Source organism: Calonectris borealis, chromosome 1 (assembly GCF_964195595.1).
Source record: "Calonectris borealis chromosome 1, bCalBor7.hap1.2, whole genome shotgun sequence".
Taxonomy (NCBI): Eukaryota; Metazoa; Chordata; class Aves; order Procellariiformes; family Procellariidae; genus Calonectris; species Calonectris borealis.
The window spans coordinates 3135629-3156873 of NC_134312.1; the positions used below are offsets into that span (position 1 = coordinate 3135629).

Below are 21245 nucleotides of genomic sequence, written 5' to 3' on the forward strand. Positions count from 1 at the left end.
TCCCGCATCCCGGGAAATGAATAGCCGTGCCTGAGTGGAGCAAAAGTAAACAGAGGAGCGTGCCGCCTGATTAACGCTGGGCTTCATTAACCACCTAGCCCGTGCCATTGGCATTGCCCAGGAGTCCTGGGTGCTGTTGGCTTCCTCCTAGCCAGGTGCTGCCTGGTGGAGAACCCACTGAGCCCATCCCACCAGCCACCAGGACCCCCGGCGTGGTGTCAGACCTGCTCTGCAGGAGGAGGTGGTGGATTTTCTCTCCCTCCCAGTGCTGTTTTTCAGCACGTTTTGGTCCTGTTCTAGATTTTAACATGTACTTTTGCTCTGAGCCCCTGGCTGGAGCTGCACCCAGGGTGGGTTTTCTTCCATGGCTTTTTGCAGCCAGGCTCTCACGTGTGACTCCTCTTGCTGCTGACCTTGCAGTGTCCCCGCTGTCAACCTGGGGCTGTGGCAGGGGACCTGATGATGTGAATCTGTCTACCACCTTTGACAGCAGGAGGGTTTTCTGTGTGTGAGCCAAATGGGGAGATGCTGACATCACCCATGTTCACCCAGTGACATGTTCCTTTCAGGAGCTGTCATTGTGGTGGAGTGGATTTGTGCCACTCTCCAGTACAGGGAAGTGACCATGATTTTTGTGAGATTGTCAGTCAAAACCGAGTGCCCCAGCTCTCTCTTTCCCCTCTCCCTGTACACTTTCTTCCAAGTCCTTCCCTTCCTCTCAATTCACAGACCAGTCTTTTGTGTCCTCTTTATTCCTGATTTATTCTTACTTCCTCAGCCATAGCGCATCCTTTTTGACTTTCTCCCCTTGAAACTTGCTGGGTTTTGAGGATGTATTCAGCATTCCCTAGCTTTCCCATCTAATAACAGCCACCATCTGAGTTAAAAGAAATTAAGAAAGTTCCTTCCTCTTAGGCTTTTTTGCATCCAAACTTTTCTTGTCCAGGGCCCCATCTCTTGACCATAGGGTTGCGTGTTGGTTGTTGAGTCTTGGGATCATTTCCTGGAGACCCCGGAGCAGAACCAAGCTGCATCCTCCAACTCAGGGGGCTCTAACTTTTGCAGGAAACGGTCAACAACAGTAAATAAGTAACCATGCTGTACAGCAGCATCATAACTTGCTGTCCTTCTGGAGGAAATGAGTCCTTAAACCAAACTGTGTGAATTCAAGAAGTCTTATGGGGAATATGATATTTAAAAGACATAGAGTAGAGACTCTAGTTCCATGGGCAGGATTGTGGTGTGAGACCTGACTCTGAGATCTTCCTCTGACCATCAATGGAACCCTTTCTGAAACAGCTGGATTTGCGAGAAGGCTTCCTCTGCTCCGATTTCATATCCAGACTAGGTTCAAATCTGGTGTAGCTCCAGTTCTAGAAGAAGAATGATATCTTCCTTTGGGATTGCTGCATGTCATGAAGGTTGTGTAGCACCACAGCCTAACCGTGGTCAGAGAAGGAGGTAGGCAGGGTCTCGTCTCTTTCATACTGTGGGGTGATGAAGAGACTCACCCAAGAGATCCAGTCTAAAAGAAAACTTTTGGAGTATTGTTATGACCTGTGGCATCCCCTCAGTACCACCACTGCATGTGAAGGGTGCAGCAGAGCAGAGGAGCAGCTGTTCCTGGCAGAGGGAGAAAAAGAAGGGCTGCTTTCTACCAAAAGATCTTTCCCTACAGATCCCTGGGGCTGTAGAGGCTGTGTGACCTTCCCAGGGACCTTGAATGTGATGGTGAAGAGGCTGTTGTGGCAGAAGCCACGTAGAGTTGCTCAGAGGGACAGTCTGGTCTCGCACAGAGCCCTGCACGCTGTGTCGTGGCATTGCTGCTGGCCACGTCTCTGGGGGGAAAGGCGAGTGAGCCTAGTCATTGTGGGGAGGTGGTTTGGGTTTATTTTGGAAATACCCAGCTCAGAACCTAAGCCCAGATCTCACTGCCTGCTCACTTTGGCCTTTTGTTTTTTTGGTTTTTTCTTATAATATAATTAGTCTCTTGCAGTCCGAGCAGCCTGAGAGGCTGGGTATGTCTATGGCACTGCATTATTTGTCTTCCCAGCTGCTATGATTTCTGCTCTCCACACATGGGTAATAAAAAGACATGGGTAATAAAAAGACATGCATAACCCCCTTCTCCTTGGTGCATCCTCTAAGGGGTAGTACAAACCTTGCCCTATTCTGCAAGCTAAACACCAATCCTCCTTGCCTCTGCCCTCTACTGTTATTTATTAATTAAGCCAAATTATAAATTATAGCCCTTAGAGGCTCAAATACTGATTGGGACTCCAGGACAGAGGGTGCAGGGCAAACAACTTGAGCAGATGGGAGAGGAGTGAGTGCCAGCAGCATACAGAGAGAAAATCCTGCTCCTAGGGTCACTCAGATGGCTGATGGAAGATGGCAAGATAGCCCCAGGCTCCTGCTCTCCCTGCTTTGTCCCAAAAGGCTGTTCCTGTGCTTGCTTGGTGGCTATCGGTGCTGGCAGACTTGAGGCTCTTTCCTCTGGAGGTGAGCATCTTCCCCCATGAGGTTCACTGTTTTTGAAGCACCCTTGTCTGCTGCAAAAGGAATTCCTCATCCAGCCTTCCTGGAGTTTCTTAGTGGGGTCTCTCTGGTTTCCAGATCAAATTTGCTGTCTTTGCCTGGAGGAAGGTTCCCCTTGCCACCCCCTCATAGAATCACAGAATCGTTAAGGTTGGAAAAGACCTCTAAGATCATCGAGTCCAACCATCAACCCAACACCACCATGCCCACTACACCATGTCCCTAAGCGCCACATCTACACGTCTTTTAAATACCTCCAGGGATGGTGACTCAACCCCTTCCCTGGGCAGCCTGTTCCAAGGCCTGACCCCCTCTCTACAAGTGATGGTCTCACCTCAAAGTCAATCGTGATTCTCTCCTGCTTGGGCCTCAAAGATGTCACCTCTGGAGCGTATCTCCTCTTATGTTGTTGCAAATCTGCTCCTGGGTGTTGTGATGACCTTCGGGCAGATGGCTTCTGTTGCAGAAGAGGTGCTGTTACCTTTCAGTCTCCGGGTCATGGGAGTTCCCATTTCCCTGTCCTGCAGCTGTGCTGACTCTGCAGGGCTAAGAAGAGCAAAATATAGCAAAATATAGGGGTAAAATAGATATCTTTTTAGTACTTGAAAAGAATAATTTCTTCCTAGATCTGTCTAGTGCCCGATCAAACCACTGTCTGTTAGAAATATGGTTCATAACTCATAAGTGACAGGAGCTGGTGTTCAGGGTCACCACGTGATGTTTCTGAACACAGGACTCAAACAGAGACAGCTTCCCTCTTCTGCTGCTCTCTCAAGGATGGCCTCTTTTGAAAGAGGAATGGTTGTGCAGGGAGAGCTCATCCCATCGCCACTCAATCTATCATAATAAAGGTTATTAAAAGCCTACGTGACCAGCCTGCGTATCCCTGCAGAGCGAATCCTCTCCCGCTCGCAAGACAGTCTTGCAAACTCTGCAGTATAAGCTTGATTTTATTAAATATTTGCTTGACCAGAAAGGCAAAGCAGAACAGGGTAAACACGCCTAAAGTAAATGCGAAATGACCTTTGTCCGTCATCTATCCAACGCCTGTGGCTGCTGCGGTAGGGAGGGCAGTGGGAGGTGAAGGTGATCATACAACAGCTTTGAAATTCTGGCTCCTGTGAGAATTTTGAAATATTTGGGGTGGCATAAAAGTGGTGGATGCTCTGCAAGCCCAGACTTACCCTTTCCACTATCAGATCTAATCAGTCTACAGGTCAGAAGAAGACAGGATTTATTCTCTTTATTATTTCTTGAAGTAAATTTTTCAGTTCCACTGGCGTTAGCAGAGTTGCAGAGATTTGAAAAAGCTGCGAATCCAGACCTGTGTCACTGCCACATCTTCCTCCCTGCTGGGATCTGCGAACAGTGATTTTCCCTTGCCTCCTGCTTGCGCAGAGCTGGCTGTCATCACCTTTGCTCAGCTAGTTACACCCCTGATGTCAGCAAAGCCACTCCGCGAGAGAGGTGATAGGACACTGGCCTGCGGGAGTGGAGCTGGGGCTTGACTTGTGTCCTTTTTAAAATCAAGAACAGTTTCGTGAAATTCTGACCTGGATGTTAAAGAGGGATGGAGGGAGGGAAGACTTGTGTGCCTCAGCCTGGCCACCAGTACCAAGGGTTGTACAGTCAGCACTCAGCAAGGAGCTTGGCTGGTGAGACCTGAGCTGGTGGGACTCCATCTCCCACATGCTCTGGGGGGCCATAAGGGGCCAAAGCTGCTCTTGGAACAGAAACAGTCATGAAAAGCTGGAAGAGCAGGGAGCAGATGGATGTATGGAGTAGGCAGATGCATTTCCAAGGCATGGGGATAGGGCTTGGTGATGTGCTCACCAAATTACAGAAGCTGTTTGAACTCCATACTTCTCCCGCCATCCTGGTTAAAACCTGGGAGATTTTAAGAGACTGAGTGGTGCAAGGAAACCCCCTTCCCTCTGGAGAGTCACCAGGCTGGTCCCTGGATTGTTAGTTTTCCTACTTCATGGGCCTTTAGACTTTATTACTGTTAACAGTTAGGCAACCCCTTTCTCCTCAGTCCTCTGACATGCCCAGGGGAACCGTAGCTCTCTTTTAGACAATGTTTTCTTGGCTGTGCAGTGGGTGGAGAGCGGTCTTGTGGTGAGAGCCCAGGGGAGGGAGGAGACCTGGTGCTCTGCTTGCTCCGTGCTTGGCTGCATGCCCTTCGTAGATGTGGCTGTGAAGGCTGGCACACCACAACTCCTACGTCTGTACTCCAGGCTGGACCGGCATGAGGCAGCTTTGATCTGGAAGCCTCAGAGAGTCTGTTCAAACAGGCCCGTTCTGGACCGAGGTCTCCCTGAAAGGTTGTTAATGTCAGACCAGAGCTGGCTTCTTCCTGGCAAACTTCAAGGGTTGCAAAAGAGCTCAGCATCCATCTGGACCTGTCCCTGTAGGTAGGTCCCTGACCTTCTCTAGGCTTCAGTCCCTCATCCAGAAGAGCAGGATAATAATCCTTCTCCTGTTCTGTCTTCTTAGATAGCAAATACACAACTGGGTCAAGTCTGGCAGTGCAAACAGCAGTACTGCTTGGTGTTTCTACCATTAGCTTTCTGCGCTGCTCTGGCTTCCAGAGAATTTTTGTGCTGCACCATGGGGCACGTGTGTGTGTAACAGAGAGTAAAAGGGTGCTGATTTATTATTCTGCTATGTGATTTCTGCTTTTTCTACCAGCATCTTTTCTTTCAGGAGGCCTCCCTTTGTGCTGGTTTTAAGTAGAGAGCTCAGAGACGAGAAAGGGAGGATTAGCAATTAAATACGCTCTGATGATGGCATGGTTGTGAAGGAGGGAGGAGGAAGGAATACTCCATAGTAATGTACTTTTGTTTTCTTTTCTCTTTGCTTGTAGGACAAAATCTGCCAGGGAATTGGTGTTTTGAAGACTCTTACAGCTTTTAATCCTCGTTCCCTTGGGAATACAAACCTTTCTAATCATGTCACTAGCCATGTGGAAATGGACTTGCCTGGTTTCTCACCTCCTGCTATCCACCACAGTGTTGCCTCTTGGTAGGCAGCAGCCAGTCCATCCAAAGAGGCCCTTCATCACTTTCACTGGAGACCAAGCAGAGGGAAACTTCAATCACTTGGTGGTTGATGAAAGAACTGGGCACATTTACTTGGGAGCTGTCAACAGGATCTACAAACTCTCCACTGACCTGAAGGTCCTGGTGACCCACCAGACTGGTCCTGATGAAGACAATCCCAAGTGTTATCCTCCCAGGATAGTCCAAACCTGCAATGAACCCTTGACGCCCACTAACAACATAAACAAGATGCTCCTCATAGACTACAAGGAGAATCGGTTGATAGCCTGTGGGAGTCTTTACCAGGGCATCTGCAAGCTTTTGAGGCTGGATGACCTCTTCAAGCTGGGAGAGCCCTTCCACAAGAAGGAGCATTATCTCTCTGGGGTGAATGAGAGTGGCTCTGTTTTTGGAGTCATTGTTTCTTACAGCAACATGGATGACAAGTTGTTCATTGCCACTGCCGTGGACGGCAAACCTGAGTATTTCCCCACTATTTCCAGCAGAAAGCTCACCAAGAACTCCGAGGCAGATGGAATGTTCGCATATGTCTTTCATGATGAGTTTGTGGCCTCTATGATCAAGATCCCCTCAGACACCTTTACCATCATCCCTGACTTTGATATCTACTACATCTATGGCTTCAGCAGTGGTAACTTTGTCTATTTCCTGACTCTGCAGCCTGAGATGATCTCACCACCTGGCTCCACCACGAAGGAGCAGGTTTATACCTCCAAGCTGGTCCGGCTTTGTAAGGAGGACACAGCCTTTAACTCCTATGTTGAGGTGCCCATTGGCTGTGAGAAGAATGGGGTGGAGTACCGGTTGCTCCAGGCAGCCTACTTGTCTAAGGCTGGAGCCATCTTAGCGAGGTCTTTGGGTGTTGGCCCTGAGGATGATATCCTCTTCACAGTCTTCTCCAAAGGGCAGAAAAGGAAGATGAAGTCCTTGGATGAGTCTGCTCTTTGCATCTTTGTCCTGAAAAAGATCAACGATCGCATCAAGGACAGACTGCAGTCCTGCTACAGGGGAGAGGGGACGTTAGATCTGGCCTGGCTCAAAGTCAAGGACATTCCCTGTAGCAGTGCGGTAAGTGAAGCCCCTAAGCACCCAACCTTAACCTCCTCATGTGCTCACAGATCTTAGAGCACGGCTCAACGATTAGAGCAGGGAGCCTTGTCCCAGTCCTGGCTCTGCCTCCAGCTCACCACACCACTTAATTTAACCAGTTCATGCCTCAGTTTGCTCATGGACAAGCTAAGGAAGGTATCACTTTCTGACCTCCCCAGGCATGCTGTGTTTGCTGATGAACTAAGCCAAGGGGCCTTGAAATCTTTAGGAGGAATTTGCCTGTTGTAGTTATTTCATTGTACAATTTGTTAGGGGTGAAATCACATTTCCTTGTGCAGTCTTGGCTCAAACCTAAACCAAAACAGGACCTAGATAATGTCAACGGCTTGTGCTGGTTCCTGTGTCTACTGGTGTAATTTTATTTCCCTGGGCTGGAGTCGGAACAGGATTTGTTCAGGGAGCTTTGTGAAGCCAGGGCTTCGTTTCTTCTAGGGCTGAGAAGCACTGGTCATTAACCATCAAAGTCCTTTGCCTTCTGGTTTCCAGCCAGCTCTGTGTTGCCTCTGCACTGAAAAATTAAGGCCTGGCTACAGATCAAGGATTAAAGGCTGCAAGATTTAAGGGCAGGATTGGGGAAGAGGCTGGTCTACCTGACCTACAAATGGTCTTAAGAAATTGTCTTAGTTTATTCTGTCGGTTCACCAAAGTGTCATTGCAGAAATCTGCGTCAGCCCTGCCAGCATACGGCTGGCTTTGATACCATGCACAGAAATCAGCATTACAGCCGGCACTGCACCCAGGCTGCTGTAATAGCCGCTTCTCTGGGCTTTGATTTCCTTCCTTAATTAGCTCTTTCAAGTGAGAGGCAAGTTCAAGTCTGAGCAAAGGGAATACGGAGAAACACCAGAGCGCTTTCCTGCCCCATAATCTCTAAGCAGTCAGGGCTCGGGATATGGGATTGCTCCGGCTTTCCTTTGTACTCAAGCCTCCTTTGCTGGGGGATCCCTGCTGTTGTTCCTTTGCAGGACAAGGACGGACCAAGAGGAACACAGACAGAGATTTTATTGCAGGGAGTCTGATCCTGCCTTACTCTGCCCTAATTCCTGTTTACACCAGTGCCTTGAGCATCTTTGCTTGACCTTGCACTGCTTTCATACTCCCACACCAAACGTGCGGAGGGACAAGTCCTTCATTTTAGTTGGGATTTCTTCTGCCTAGACCTGCAAAGCTCCCCATGGAGTATTGCACAGGAAGAAAGGCTGTGCCCAAATCTGGCTTTGATTTTTTTGTTTAGCCTCAAGGCCTCTGCACATTCAAAGAGCTGCCTTTAGATTTAAGCTGGGAGCTTCCCACTGGAGTTTCTTTCCTGGGCTATTAAGCCTCTCCATGCATTTGCAAATCTGCTCTGCTTGTGCTCCATACTAACGTTTGCAACACTGGACCTCTCAAATCAGGAGGTTTGAAACCTCTGAGTCACCTGGCTTCTGTGGCTTTAGACAGGAGCAAAAAGGCCAACAGCTTTCTTGTGTCCCTTAAGGTGAGTCCTGGACCAAGAAGACTGACATATCAGACTGACTTTGGAGGGACAGGCCTGCAAAGGTTGGGGAGAGGGAGCCAGGGACTGGGTGACAAAGTGGGAAAAACTGTTAGAGCATATTTGTGACTGCATTTTTTCACTGTGAATCAGAGATGTTAATGCTTGCCAGCTGGAGAAAGAGCCTGAAGATCCTTGAAGAAAAAACAGGAGTCTGAAAAGTGTAACTAAGTGGGCTGTCCTCTCCTTAAATGAGTCTACTTAGAGTTGCTGGCAAGCCCTGTCTGAGATCAGCTGTGCTGCCCGAGGGAAGAGGTATTAGTAACTTGGCTGCTGTAAGGGTTGCAGAGTCCAGCCGCTAAGCTTGGAAAATATTTGATGGTTGGTGAAGTATTTTGGAGCCTGGATATATGTCTGTGAGGGCCTCGTCTCCTTTGCTGATGTCCTGCTTGCCAGCCATCCACCAGCGCTGCTGCTCTGCCTCTTAGCACATCTATTTGAAGCAGCTCTAAAACCAATTACAAAGCCATCAGTAAGACTTTCCCTGGTTTTGTGTGGATGTCAAATATTTCTCTGCTGGTGCAAATAGAGGCTTAACCTGCCTGTGATCAAGGCTGGACCTGAGCTTCAGCTCTGCTACCCTGCCTTCAGCAGCGGAAATCCTGCATGTGAACAGATACAGCTGATGTTCCTGGCATTGAGCAGATGGGTAGAGACGAACTGTGGGAAATCCTCACCGAGCCCTGCAGAGAAACACTATTAGAAGACATATTCCTGTCCTTCTTCGTGGTATTGACTGTAGGACCATGGGTTATGGAGCTGGGCTCACCACACTGTCCTCGCATCTTTGTGCGTAGTCAGGTCTGGCTTTTGGTAACAAACATTTTTCTAATAGGGCAATAGTTGACTCGAAGGGAATCCACATTAGGATGCTTGTGTTCCTGCCTTGGTGTAACTCTTGCTTAAGGCCACTTCAGGGCAAGAGAGGTCTCCTGGGGATCATTCCCATCACAACTCTCTTAACCTGCAATATGCACACAAATAATTACAGGGCGGTGGGGGAATGGTGCACTTGGCCAGAGCCGCACAGTGCAGATTCTGCAGCTTCTCTGGTCAGGCAGCTTTGCTGGTGCAGCTGGAGCTTGGAAAGTTGAGGTCAGGTAGGACCTGGCAGCAAGCTGGACTGGACGTACTGTGTCTCACAGTCAACATGCAGCGGGAGGCATTGGGTTTCCAGATATCCTGCAGGGTTGGATGTCCTGGAGACTTGCCCTGGTCTGGTTTATAAACCCAATGTGAAGGCAAAGGACGGAGACACAACTGTGTAATGAACCTGTGCTTCTCTCGTGCCAATTGTGTGTGCGTGTTGCAGATGTTAGCAATGTGACAGAAGAATTTCCAGGATGGAAAATATAAAAGTCCAGAGATGAATGGAGGATCCTCAATGTTCATTCCTCGCCTGTCCCTGTGTTATAGCTGTCCTTCTATTAATCTTCAGCATAAATCAGGAAAAAATGATGGATTTTTATGTTTGGGCGGTTGATTTGCAAATTGGCGATGTTCACTCAGGCGATGAACAGTTCCAGGTAATACCGTGCTGGTTTTCCTCTCTGCAAATGCAGGATAATAGATTATATTTAAACAGTACACTTGACCCCAAATGCTTAGATATTCATATAATCAGAGAAAAATGAGGCTGGGAAAAAAGAGAGTCTTATGAGGTCATCTGATTTGCCCTTCTGCCCTACTTATAACATTTCTGACAGATGTTTGTCTCACCTGTTCTTAACCTCCAGCCATGGAGATTCCTCTCTCTCCCTACATGATCTGTCTTTGCTGCTAGGAAGCTTTCCCTCATGTCTAATCTAAATCTCCTTTCCTGATACTGAAGCCATTCCCACTTATATAGCCACAGAGAGCGCCTTCATCCCCTTTGGCTATCCAGCAAGAGCATTGTGTGTCACCGAAACGCGACCACTTCTGTGGTGCAGCGTGGTGCATCAATGTACGGAGCAGAGGGAGCGAGGCTGTATGGACATGCGGGGTGTTGGCAGAAGGAAGGGCTGTTCTGGAGGGAGAAAATAGGCTTCTTGAAACAGAATCATAGAATGGTTTGGGTTGGAAGGGACCTTTAAAGGTCATCTAGTCCAACCTCCCTGCCGTGGGCAGGGACATCTTCAACTAGACCAGGTTGCTCAGAGCCCCGTCCAACCTGACCTGGAATGTTCCCAGGGATGAGGCATCTACCACCTCTCTGGGCAACCTGTGCCAGGGTTTCACCACCCTCAGCGTAAAAAATGTCTTCCTTATATCTAGTCTGAATCTCCCCTCTTTTAGTTTCAAACCATTCCCCCTCAGCCTGTTGCAACAGGCCCTGCTAAAAAGAAACAACTTCATGTTGGATAAAGAAGGCCATGGTTTAAATATGCTCCATAAACTTTGTAATTAACTGTTGATACAGTTGGGAAATGCTGGATTTATTTTTCTGAAAAAAAAAAAGGCAGTTTGGGAGGAGGACGGAGATGTAAATGGGCCATTTTGGTACAGGACCTGATCATTGGGGGATTTGTTGATTTTCATTACTATCGAACAGGGTTAACAATAGGTGCGTTTTGAAGCCCAGTGACAATTGCACTACTGGGATGCTCAGTCGTGGAGGCAGGGGAGCCTTCCCCTCTACTTGGGGAGCAAGCAGGTAAACTGCTGTGTGGGACATACAAGCATGGATGAAGAAGAGGAGGCTCTTGGTGACTGACCCCAAAGCAGCATGAGGGTGCCAGGGTCTGCTGGGGAGATGCGAGAGGAACAGAGATCCTTGCTGGAGCTTTGCCTTGCAATGAAGTCCCAAACACGGTGTGTTGTTGGTTCCCGGCTGTCAGCTTAGGAGCTGGTTGCAACCCAGGGCTTCTATCCTGGGAGATCTTGGTCTCCTCATCAGCCTGATCTGCCTCACAGCATCACCTGCCGCTCTGCAGCCTAAAAGACTCCAGTCCCTGAAATGAAAAGGTGTCACCTCCATCACTGTAGCTTTTACTGGATACACAGTGCAAATATCTGCCCAAGATAATCAAAGTGTCTGTCCCCAACTATCGCCTGGCTTCTGCCTTTTGCTGGTATTTTCTTTTCCTTTTGGCAGGAAATGGAGTTTGACTGTTTAAATTACTGTATTCAATCTCTTCCTGTTTTTCATGGCAGCGCTGTCACTTGGGGGAGAAAAGAAATGTTTTTGAAGCTGACCAGCTAACAAAAAGCCTTGTGTAAAGGGCTGGGCAATATTTTTCCAACACTTTGCTAACACTTTTCCAACACTTTGCAGGCGAGGTGGATGTTTGGGACCCGAGTCATTGTCTGAGGAGTGACTTGGCTATGAAGTCTTCCTGTGCTTCTGATGCTTCAAGGCAAACCTAAGTCAGTAACTCCCCAAAACATCTTTGCAGATACCAGTGCCTAGATCCCTGAGAGTCCTGCATCTCCTCCATGCATCTGTTCCTCAAGTGGACTCTGCTCTCCTGCTCCCTCCTGCTTTCCCTGCATTCCCCTGGCCCATCCTAGATGCTTGACGCCCACCAAGCAAGAAGTGCTGTGCTCATGGGGTTTAACTGAATGCAGGAGGAGACTGTAGAGGGCATATTGCTGATTAGTCCTTCCATGGATGGCTGTTAGGCATGTCTGGATGTCAGTTGGGTGCACAGGCATTTTGCTTTGGCAGCATGAGCACCTAACCCCGGGATGAACGCTGCTTGATCCTTGGGGCTGATCCATGGGCTCTCTTCTGCTCCATGCCACCAGGTTAGGAAGGGCCATTTCTAGCTCAGGTGGTAGAAGGACTTTGTGTATGGTAGGGGACAGTCAACTTGACTCCTGGCAAGGCCACTGTTGGTGATGGGGTGACCACGATTTTCATATAAATAGCCTATTCCATGATTTTCCGCTTCCTCCCAGGGCTTGCGTTTGTCACCACTGGGGTTAACAGGACACAGGTCTGACAGAACACCTCTGAGACACCAAGATGGGGAGCAGCATTACCCCTGTTTTACAGGAGGGTTGGCTAAGGCACAGTAAAACATAACTTGCAGCGCAGTTGCAGCTCAGGGACTCCTGGATCTTAGTTCTGTGCCCAATGTTCCCAACTGTTGCAGGAAGAGGGAATATCATCCTTGCTATTGTGTTCCTCTCTAGCAAGGGGGATAGAAAAACAAGATCATTTACAAAGAAGGCCACGGGCTGGACCTGCTGGAAAGAAGGAGCATTTCAAGGAAAAAAATCACTTTACAAACTAAAAAGCAGGAGTTGTCATCTCTGCCTGTCATTTCCCCCCATCATTTGCCCTTAAAGGGAAAGGTTGGGGTGAAAGGGAGTGTTAACTTTTGCTTAGCCCTTGGGAAGAGGAATGCGTGGAAGGAGGTCCATGCGATACTGCTGCTTTGACATTTTGCACACACCGCCCCTGCCCGTTTCTCCCGGCTGGGTTGGCCGGTATGTGAGCCTGCTGCTTTCCCAGGGGAATGACTCACAGTCACAGGAACGAGCTATCGGTTTCATTAGACCTCGTAGTGTCACTGCTTGCTGGTAGGGCTATCCTAAGTAAATCTCTGCAGGGGGTCAATGTCACTCGTGCTTGCACAATAGGGCTTTTTGTTCATCTCTACTGGATAGACCATGCACAAGAGTTTTGCGTACATATCTATAGCCCAAATTATACAGACTCATGTTTCTGATCCAAAGGGCTCATGGTCAGTTGAGGTCAGTTCTTGGTCAACTTTTAACAGTGCTTTCCTCTTCTTCCTCTGAAGATGCAAACAAGAGCAGGAATGAAAAAAATGACACAGTGCAGTCTGTGCAAAGGCAGTAGCCTCAGAAATACGGTAATGCCTCTCTGGGAATGCTCACTGGAGACTCAGAGACGGAGCAAACAGGCTTACTACTGCCAGATCTGTATTTGTATAATTGGTCACATCAGTTTGTGTTGGATGGGAGTGTGTGTGCATGTGCGCGGAGCGTGTTGTCGGAGGGACTTGCTGAGCCCAGCAACTTTGATAAGAGGCGACAAGCATCCTCTTGCTGTTGCGGGGAGCTGGAGTGGATGGAGGGCTTAACTGGGGAGGCAATATGGACAAGGGGTAGGGCGCTGACTTAAGGTTTCTGCAGCTGAGCTCTATGATTTGCAAATCTCCCCCATGCGCCTTCCCACTCCTCATTTCTCGATCTTCAGCAGGCCTGACCATCGTCTCCCCTGCAAAGCTGGCTGTGCTCCAGGACGAAAGACACTTCATCAGAGAAATGTCATATTATCTTGCTACATGAGGCAGCTCAGGGGAAAGCGGAGCATGGAGCTCTCACCAGTGACATGGCTGGTATTTCTCATGATTTTTGTCAGTGGTGGAAGTGACCAGAGATGTCTGGGGCCATGCTCCTCAGGCTAATGGAGAGCAGCTGAGTTCAAATCTCCACCGCTCCAAGCAAGGTCCTGGCCCCTCTGTAACTGGAATTAGGAAAGTCTCCCCATCTCTTCCTTTGTGAGGTGACCAGCAGGCTCATTAACTAATCAGCACTAATTCATTGATTAGCATGCCTAGCGTTCATGCTAGGGACACAACTAATGGAGTTGCAGGAACAAGACCTTCCTGGCTTTTCCATCAACGTACGTGCCTATGGCTGAGCAGTGCTGGATGAGCACTACAGGACTTCTCCAGCATCTGCATGAGCTCTTAGTTCAGCCTGGGTATAGCTGCTGGCCATATCCCAGTCCTCTGGACATCCTCAAAAGCCCACCGCTTATTCAGGTGGGCATGCATATGCTAATCTGGTGAGAGCTCATTTGCAGGGGCTTCTCAGGCACCACATGGGTTCATCTTCACTTTTTCCTCGGTGGCCATCCTTCCTCCCACGTGCCACCTCTCTGCTTTCAGCCAGCAGGGATAAGGACACTTCCTTGCCTCTGTAAAGTGCTCTGCACTCCAGGCAGGAAAAAAAAGTGGCTTTGAAGGCTCTGGGGGAGAGAAAAACAAAAACTCTTGAGCACCTACATCGACTGAAGCTTGCACTTAAGGGCTGTAAACCAGGACCTAATTGCATGGAGAGGATGATTGCGTTTGAGGTGTTAAGCATGTTCCTCAGTATTAAACACCTGTCCTTGAAAGGATACTTCCAGATCAGTGTGCATGCAGAAATAATGCTGGCGGTAATTAATTAGCTTCTTATCACACCCCCACCCTGCAACCTCTTCTTCCAGAATCCTCATTATTTGTCCTGGGGGAAAAAAAAAAGCATGCTTTGGAAACAACCTCCTTCTCAAAACCATTTATTTACTTCCCAAGCATAAAGCAAGAGGAAACCCTATGCCTTTAAGTGGCTGGGTGCCAAACCCATGCACAGCGCTGTTCTCTCCCGGCTCCTCGCGTCTGGTTGACCCCGCTCACACAAAATGTTCATTGAGAACAGAGCAGGGCCCAAGGCTGCTGAGTCGCTGTTGTGTCTGAGATATTTCAGGCACAGCTTCCTCCCCCACCATCAGTCCCATCTCTGGACCACGTTGGCTCTGCATGAGCAGCTCAGCATCAGCCCCAGGTCCTGGTGGTCCCCCAGTAGCTGCATCTACAGATGAGCAAGGGGTCAGCTTCTCCATCACTGCTTGTGCCATTTGCCTGCGCTTCTTGCCACATAGACAATAAGATTTGTTTCTGGGAGCTGATCTTTGCTGCTTCCCCTGCCAGTGACCCAGCCTGTTTTCTTCTGTGGTTGAGCCCTGCGGTCTCCTGTGGCTCAGCTTTGCATTTTTGGAGGGGTCCATATGATCTCCTCGCATTCTCTTCCATGCTGGGAGATCAGCTACTTCGCAAACCTGACCTGGTATTGCCTCGCCAGGAGGTCGCCTTGTGGGCCAATGGGAATGTTTGTGCAACAGTTTTTTTTTTGGTTTTTTTTTTAAAAGCAGCAAGCAAAACCCAGCCATCCTGGAAAAGCCAGAAGCAAAGTGACTCCAGCTCCCTTCGTGAGCCCGATGCTATTTAAAGCACCTCCGGACTGGGGGCAGCCGAGCGTGGGAGTTTGTACAATAACCATTCTGTTGAGGAGGGGATCGAGGGTATGCTGGATTCAGGATTGCTTTCTGGGCCAAATCCTGCAGAGACTCTTTCTTGCTTGCCTGATGCAAGTGTAGCTGTCGGGGTGAAAAACAGTGCAGGGTCTGTCTTAGTACTTGGAGAATCAGCGAAGATGTTTAGCCTCTGGGAATGATCTGATGCGCATGTCTATTTATTTTATATTCCAGCAGACATATAACATAAGACTTTTCCCCCCCTCCCCCTGAAATAAGCATGTTTTTCTATTTATCCAAATTGCATGGAAACATGGGTCCCCATTGTACCAGGTAGGATAATACAGATGTTGGAAGTGTCCATCCTGAAGGTGGTCCGGTGTGAAGATGGAGACGAGAAAGGCTGTTGTACCCTATAGAGAGATGTCCAAATCTCATCTGACCATATTTCTGCCCCAGACACTCCCAGCCTGGCATCTGCATGACTCTGCTAGTGTGGGATATGGTTTTGCTGTAAATTTGCTTGAGAGGCATTTTATTAGCACTGGCCCACTCTTTGGGTAACATGATAACAGCTTTGGGACAAAACACGGTGTTTGCAGAGCCGGCATGGACCTGGCTGGGTAGATATGTCCAAGTTCAGGATGGAGCTGGGGACCTCGGTGTCCTGCACACATCTACCTCTGAACCGTCCTTCTCTTCAGCTCTGCTTTGTTGCACAGATAAACGTCAGTAAGTGGATGAATGTGGCTTGCTGAAATGCAGACCCGTGTTGCATCTTTCTCCTGCAGATAACTACACAATATGTAGGACCTAACATCTTCCCTGTGCCACCAGCACCCATTTGCTTCAATTTAGGAGCTAGTAAACATTGCAGCCCCAATGTTTTCTGCTTTATGGCGCAGATTCTAATAATACTTAAAATATTTAAAGAAGTACTTGAGACGCAGGAAAGGCAAGACACCCAGATATGCATGCAACTAAATGGCAGCACGGCAGAAATAGAGAGGGACCTCTGTTTCCTCCATGCAGTATTGGAGCTGGCATTGCTGATAGAGCATGTGGGTGACATTAGATCAGTAGGAACAACACCGTATTTTCCCTGTTTCAATGTCATTACCCCGTCGTTGTCAGTGTTCCAAAATATAATAGGATTTGTTCAGCTGATTTATCCTGTAAACAGGCGATATTAGCCAGTCGCGTATTCAGACACACAGAGAGAGTGGGAGAAGCAGAGTGAGGGACCGTGCAGAAGGGAATAATAAAAATGTGCTCCTCCTAATGAGGGAATGACCCAGCACTTATCAATGGGTTGGGGCTATTGGTCGGGGTCCCACGCCAAGAAACACAGGGCTGTGATTGTAATGGTGTCCCTGCTTCTGAGGGCCGGCTGCAGCCTTCCGCTTGCACAGTCCCGCTTTCAGATGCAGGAGGAGTTTGGGCTTAATGGCTTGAATTTATACTCGGCTGATACAAATGCTCTGAATTCCTCAAGTACCGAGATCTGCACAGATAGAGGCAGCAAATGGGAGATTTTTCTTTTCAGGGCTCGAGTGCTTTTGTTAGTTGTTTAAACTGATAACCAGGTTTCTTTAAATTCATTTTCTGTGAGATGATAGGACCAGATACAACTCGGTTCTCCCTGGTACAGATGCACAGCCCTGGAGCTCGGCACGATTCTCCATTATTTGGTGAGCAAGCCGGGGCCTCTCGTACCCAGGCGAGCTCTCTCAATTTCCCCGTGTTGAAGAGCAACAGCACATACATGTTGTTCATTACTACACTTAGCTTACCTTTGCAGGACCGCGGTGAGGCTTAATTAATGCTTTTAAGCGGCTCTGGGATCTCCGGGTGAAGGTGTTGCTTGCATACAAAGCAGCATTGTTTTTTTAATTTATAGCGCTGTTGGTGTGCGTGGCACTTTGCAGCCCAAATGATAATTTTGTCTGTGTAACAAAATAATAATTATAGTAATTGTGATTCAGTGGAGAATCTCTGGTGGTGCCGGCGTAGAGGAGGCAGCTGGACTCTATCCGGCAAGGTGCTGGTGTGCGTCACTGGAATAGGAATGAGGGGTGCCTGGCAGCTGCCAGAAATGCTCCAGAAATGCTGGTTTAACCATTCTGCTGCCAGCAAGTATTGGGAGATAATGGGCCAGGCACGTTTTCTGTGAAAGGGAGGACAGGTCAGCAAGAGAAGGCTCCTACACCCTTGAACGTTGCATGTAGCAGACAGCAATGACATTGCTGTGGAGACCTTGGAAGAGCCCTGCAGTGTGGCTGTTGTGTCCATCTGGTGAAGATGGACGTGAGAGTTTGTACCTTGGGGAAGGGAATGTTTCTTTGTTAGTGTCTCTATTGGATGGACATGCCTGAGAGAAACCCCTGTTACGGCAAGGATGCTCAGGATTACGGGGCATAGCTGACAGAGGATAGAGCTCTAGCCTCTACTTACCCCTCTTTCATCACTGCAGTTGATGTTTCCAGGAATTTGTTATGTGGACAACCTTTGGCTGATCATGGAAATGCAACATCCTTTAGGATAAAATGCAGCAGCTGGTGAGCACTTTTCCTTCTCTCAAAGGTGTCTTTCTGCCTACCCAGAAAACCCTTTTCACCTAAGGTTTTCTCCCTCTGGGACTCTTACTCCCCATCTCAGCTACAGCAGCACCAGGGGAAGTCAGTGCTACTGTGTTTCAGGTGCATAACATAGCTTTGCTGCTGGAATATGTTCTTACAGAAGAGCTCTAGCAGCTTATTTGATCAATACTTCCCTTTTGAAAAATCCCTAAATGCTTATTTACCCGATAGACCATGGCAGTTTCAAAGGCAGAGTCTCCACACTCAATAATCTCTTTTTTTTGGGGTGTGAAAAATTTTAAGTGAATTTTTTAAAGCTCATGGAAAGCACTGAGCTGAGAGCCACAGAGATTATATTCCTCTGTTTATCCTTCAGTGCCTCATCCGTATGATCCTCCAGCTTCTGAGCCAGCAGAGGGAAGTTTATGGGACTGGGGAAGAACTCAGCTTCCTTTTACAGTCACATTTGCTGGTCTTCAGGTCCCATCCATCCTTCTTGTTTGTAGGTACACCACCTGTGAGGGCATGAACCTCAGTGACCACACACCTCAGGGATCTGATTTTCACCCCAGCTACATGGGTTGGTGTGCTCATGCTCGGATTTGGAATCGAAATGTCAGAATTTTTTTGAGGAGGTCGAAATGACTTACGGAAAAGGGCGATTTGGCTGGCACAGTGGTAGTGTTTGGGATACGGGATGTGAAGACCTCCATAAATAAGAGTGTTTGTGCTATCTCGGTCTGACACTCTGCATTGTTGCTAGACGTATTGCCCCTCTTCCCTGCCTATATCAGACCCTTGGGCTCTAACCAAGGCACTTGAAATATCACTTAAGTTACAATATCCAAACACAGAGAGTGTAAATATCCCACTGGAAAATATTCCCAAGTATCTGAGTCTGTTTTGCACCTTCTCTTGTTTATCACGACATAGTGCGACTGTTTCTCCCGACAGACTCTTGGAGGTGAAGTTGACATAGGAGCTGAGGGATGTGGTGAAGCCGGTATCAGTACACCATCTGCCAGTAACATGGATTCATTGATCTCCTGGTGTTGGAGGCTGGATCCTTAATTGCATCTTCACTTGTAATGGTAGGAGTGTCTTCTGTGCAAGTGACCAAGAAGCAAGTATGTTGTTTTGCCGAGGACAGTATTGCACACTTGATGTCTATGTGCTTCTCTGGATAGTCAGTCTTGGACTTTCCTTCACAGGGGCATGAACTGTTTCCCTCTGACAGCCCAGCGCTGCTTCCAGAGCAGAAATGCTGCTGCTGACCCATCCCATGCCAGTAGTAAGGCAACGTGCATAGCAAAAGTGGGAACAAGTGTTTGAGAACAAGCCATGGGCTGAAAAGCATTTGCACTTGCTGCTCTGTGGCTGTGACACAGAGTCAGCAGACCCTGAAAGCTGTGGTCTGCATCTCCAGGGTCTGCAGCGGGAAATAAGAAAAGCAAACTTACTACCAGTATTGCTTAAATTTTGTAATATTGGAGTCTAGAAAATTTTTAGGGGTTCACTAACCCATGTACATTGTAGACATCTTTTGGCACACTAATCATTCAGAAAGTCGGGACTTAGACGATGCTAAATTTATAGCAACAATCACTTCTTACTAATAATCAGCCAGCTCTGCTGAGCAAAAGGCCTGAAGACTAAAGAAACCTGTTGGTCTCTGTAAGAAAGGCAGCCTCCTCTTCAGGAAATTGCAAATTTTACGATGTGGAGGTACATGGTATAGACTGTTGGGAAGCCTTATGCTCACAGTATAGCAGGAACATAAATGGAGGCATAAAAAGTCTGTACTACATTAAGATTCTGCAGCACTCTGGAAACTTGACACCAGTCTTTGAACTGATGCTTAAACTACAGACCTAAAAACCAAACTCCTGTACCAGTTCTAGTCAATTTGAGTAACTTTCTCCCCTGTTCTTGTATTCCTGAATTATGTTTGAATGAAAACCTCTTAGCATGGTGGGTGCAATTTCCCTGTAATTGGTAAAGTTACTGTAACTGCACTGTCATTTGTATATGGTGACATGTAATTGCATGGTAACCATTGCTGTGGTTGCACAAGTGAAAAGGAGTATGCAATTATAATGTATTTCCAAATGCTGGCTCTTTATCCAGCTTCCATTATATCACAGAGCACCTTGGGGAAACAGTACTGGATATTTTTGTATGGCATTAGACTGCAGGCTAACCACTGATGAGTGGCTTCGTTGGTGATCTATGCTATCTTTGGTTGGTAGCCCAGGCTTCCCATCTTTTTGTCTACAAAATTTCCCTGTGGCTTTGAATTGCAGGTGACAAAGGTTTACAGCCGTTGATGCTCACTGGGCAAGCCCGCAGCCTTTTCCTGACCCACTGTCAGGAATGCATCTGATGATTAGGGCAATAACAGGCATCAAATTATGTGAATGATGTGGCATGAGGTGAAAGTCAGAAGGGCTGTCTCCATCCTGCACTAGGACCTCATAGCTAGACACAGCCAACGGGCTGAAATGTGATGGTTCTGCTGAAGTTCACAGCACAGATCGTGAAGGTCGGATGAACCAAAGTCCACTGGTCTCAGAGGAGTTGGAAGAGAGACTCGGAGGCAGCATGACCAGAAGCAGAGATACTGCAGGAGGTCAGAGGCAGAGTCAATCCAGCTCAAGGAAGGCAAGGTACTAATGCCAGGGGCAGGGCAAACCAGCATCTAACAGAAGTTCACCAAGCAGTGAATACTGATATGCTGATACCATCAAGAGGACATGCACAGGCAAACAGGAGAAGCACAAGCCTTGGGTATCATACTGCTGCTGTTGGAGTTTGAAGACCTGTGGTTTGCAGGGAGATGGTTTCCATCATTTACAACTCTGCTGGGTGGGGATTTATGGTTCACCCTTGCACCAGGTGATCTAGACCCTAAATTTCCTAGCTTGTAATCACCCATCTTCTCTTCAGGTACCGTGAAGTTCCTGGTGACAGATTTTCCTAGGGTTTCCATCCCTCTAGATTTTTAAATGTCCTATTGAGTAGGATATATGCCCACCCTCACCCTCACTCAGCCCTTACAGTGAGGAAGGAAAAAACATCTTGCAGTCAGGTGATGGAAAAGACCTTGGATATCTCCTCGCAAAGACTCAAATGCATATTACTGTTGATTTCTTATTGCTGTTGGCTCCCTGGCCCTGCTGGCAGCACAGGCAGCCGTAATGTATGCGTTCCCTCCATCGTCTGGCGTAGCCATGCCTGAGATAAGAAGAGTGAGAAGCCAAGTACCTGCCACCATATGAAGACAGGGCTGTTAGGTATTAGCTGTAAATCAAAGGCGAGACTTGGCCGTTGGGACAGCCTTTATCCCCAGTGAGTCTGTGGAATTGCTTTGGAGCCTGCTGAGATATCTGGAAAAAGGCCCCGGTGCTTTGATTGGGGAGGAAGATTTCGCCGGAGTGAAAGCAAAG

At 48.0% G+C, this 21245-nt stretch overlaps 1 protein-coding gene across 1 annotated transcript in view; it reads left to right on the forward strand.

Moving 5' to 3' along the window:
- The first annotated feature begins 5489 nt into the window (after positions 1-5489).
- The window catches only part of PLXNA4 (plexin A4), a 432942-nt gene continuing 417186 nt past the window's right edge, over positions 5490-21245 (forward strand). Inside the window, exon 1 of the mRNA XM_075142680.1 lies at positions 5490-6668. Coding sequence (XP_074998781.1) covers positions 5490-6668 — 1179 coding nt within the window. The remainder of the gene's footprint in view (positions 6669-21245) is intronic.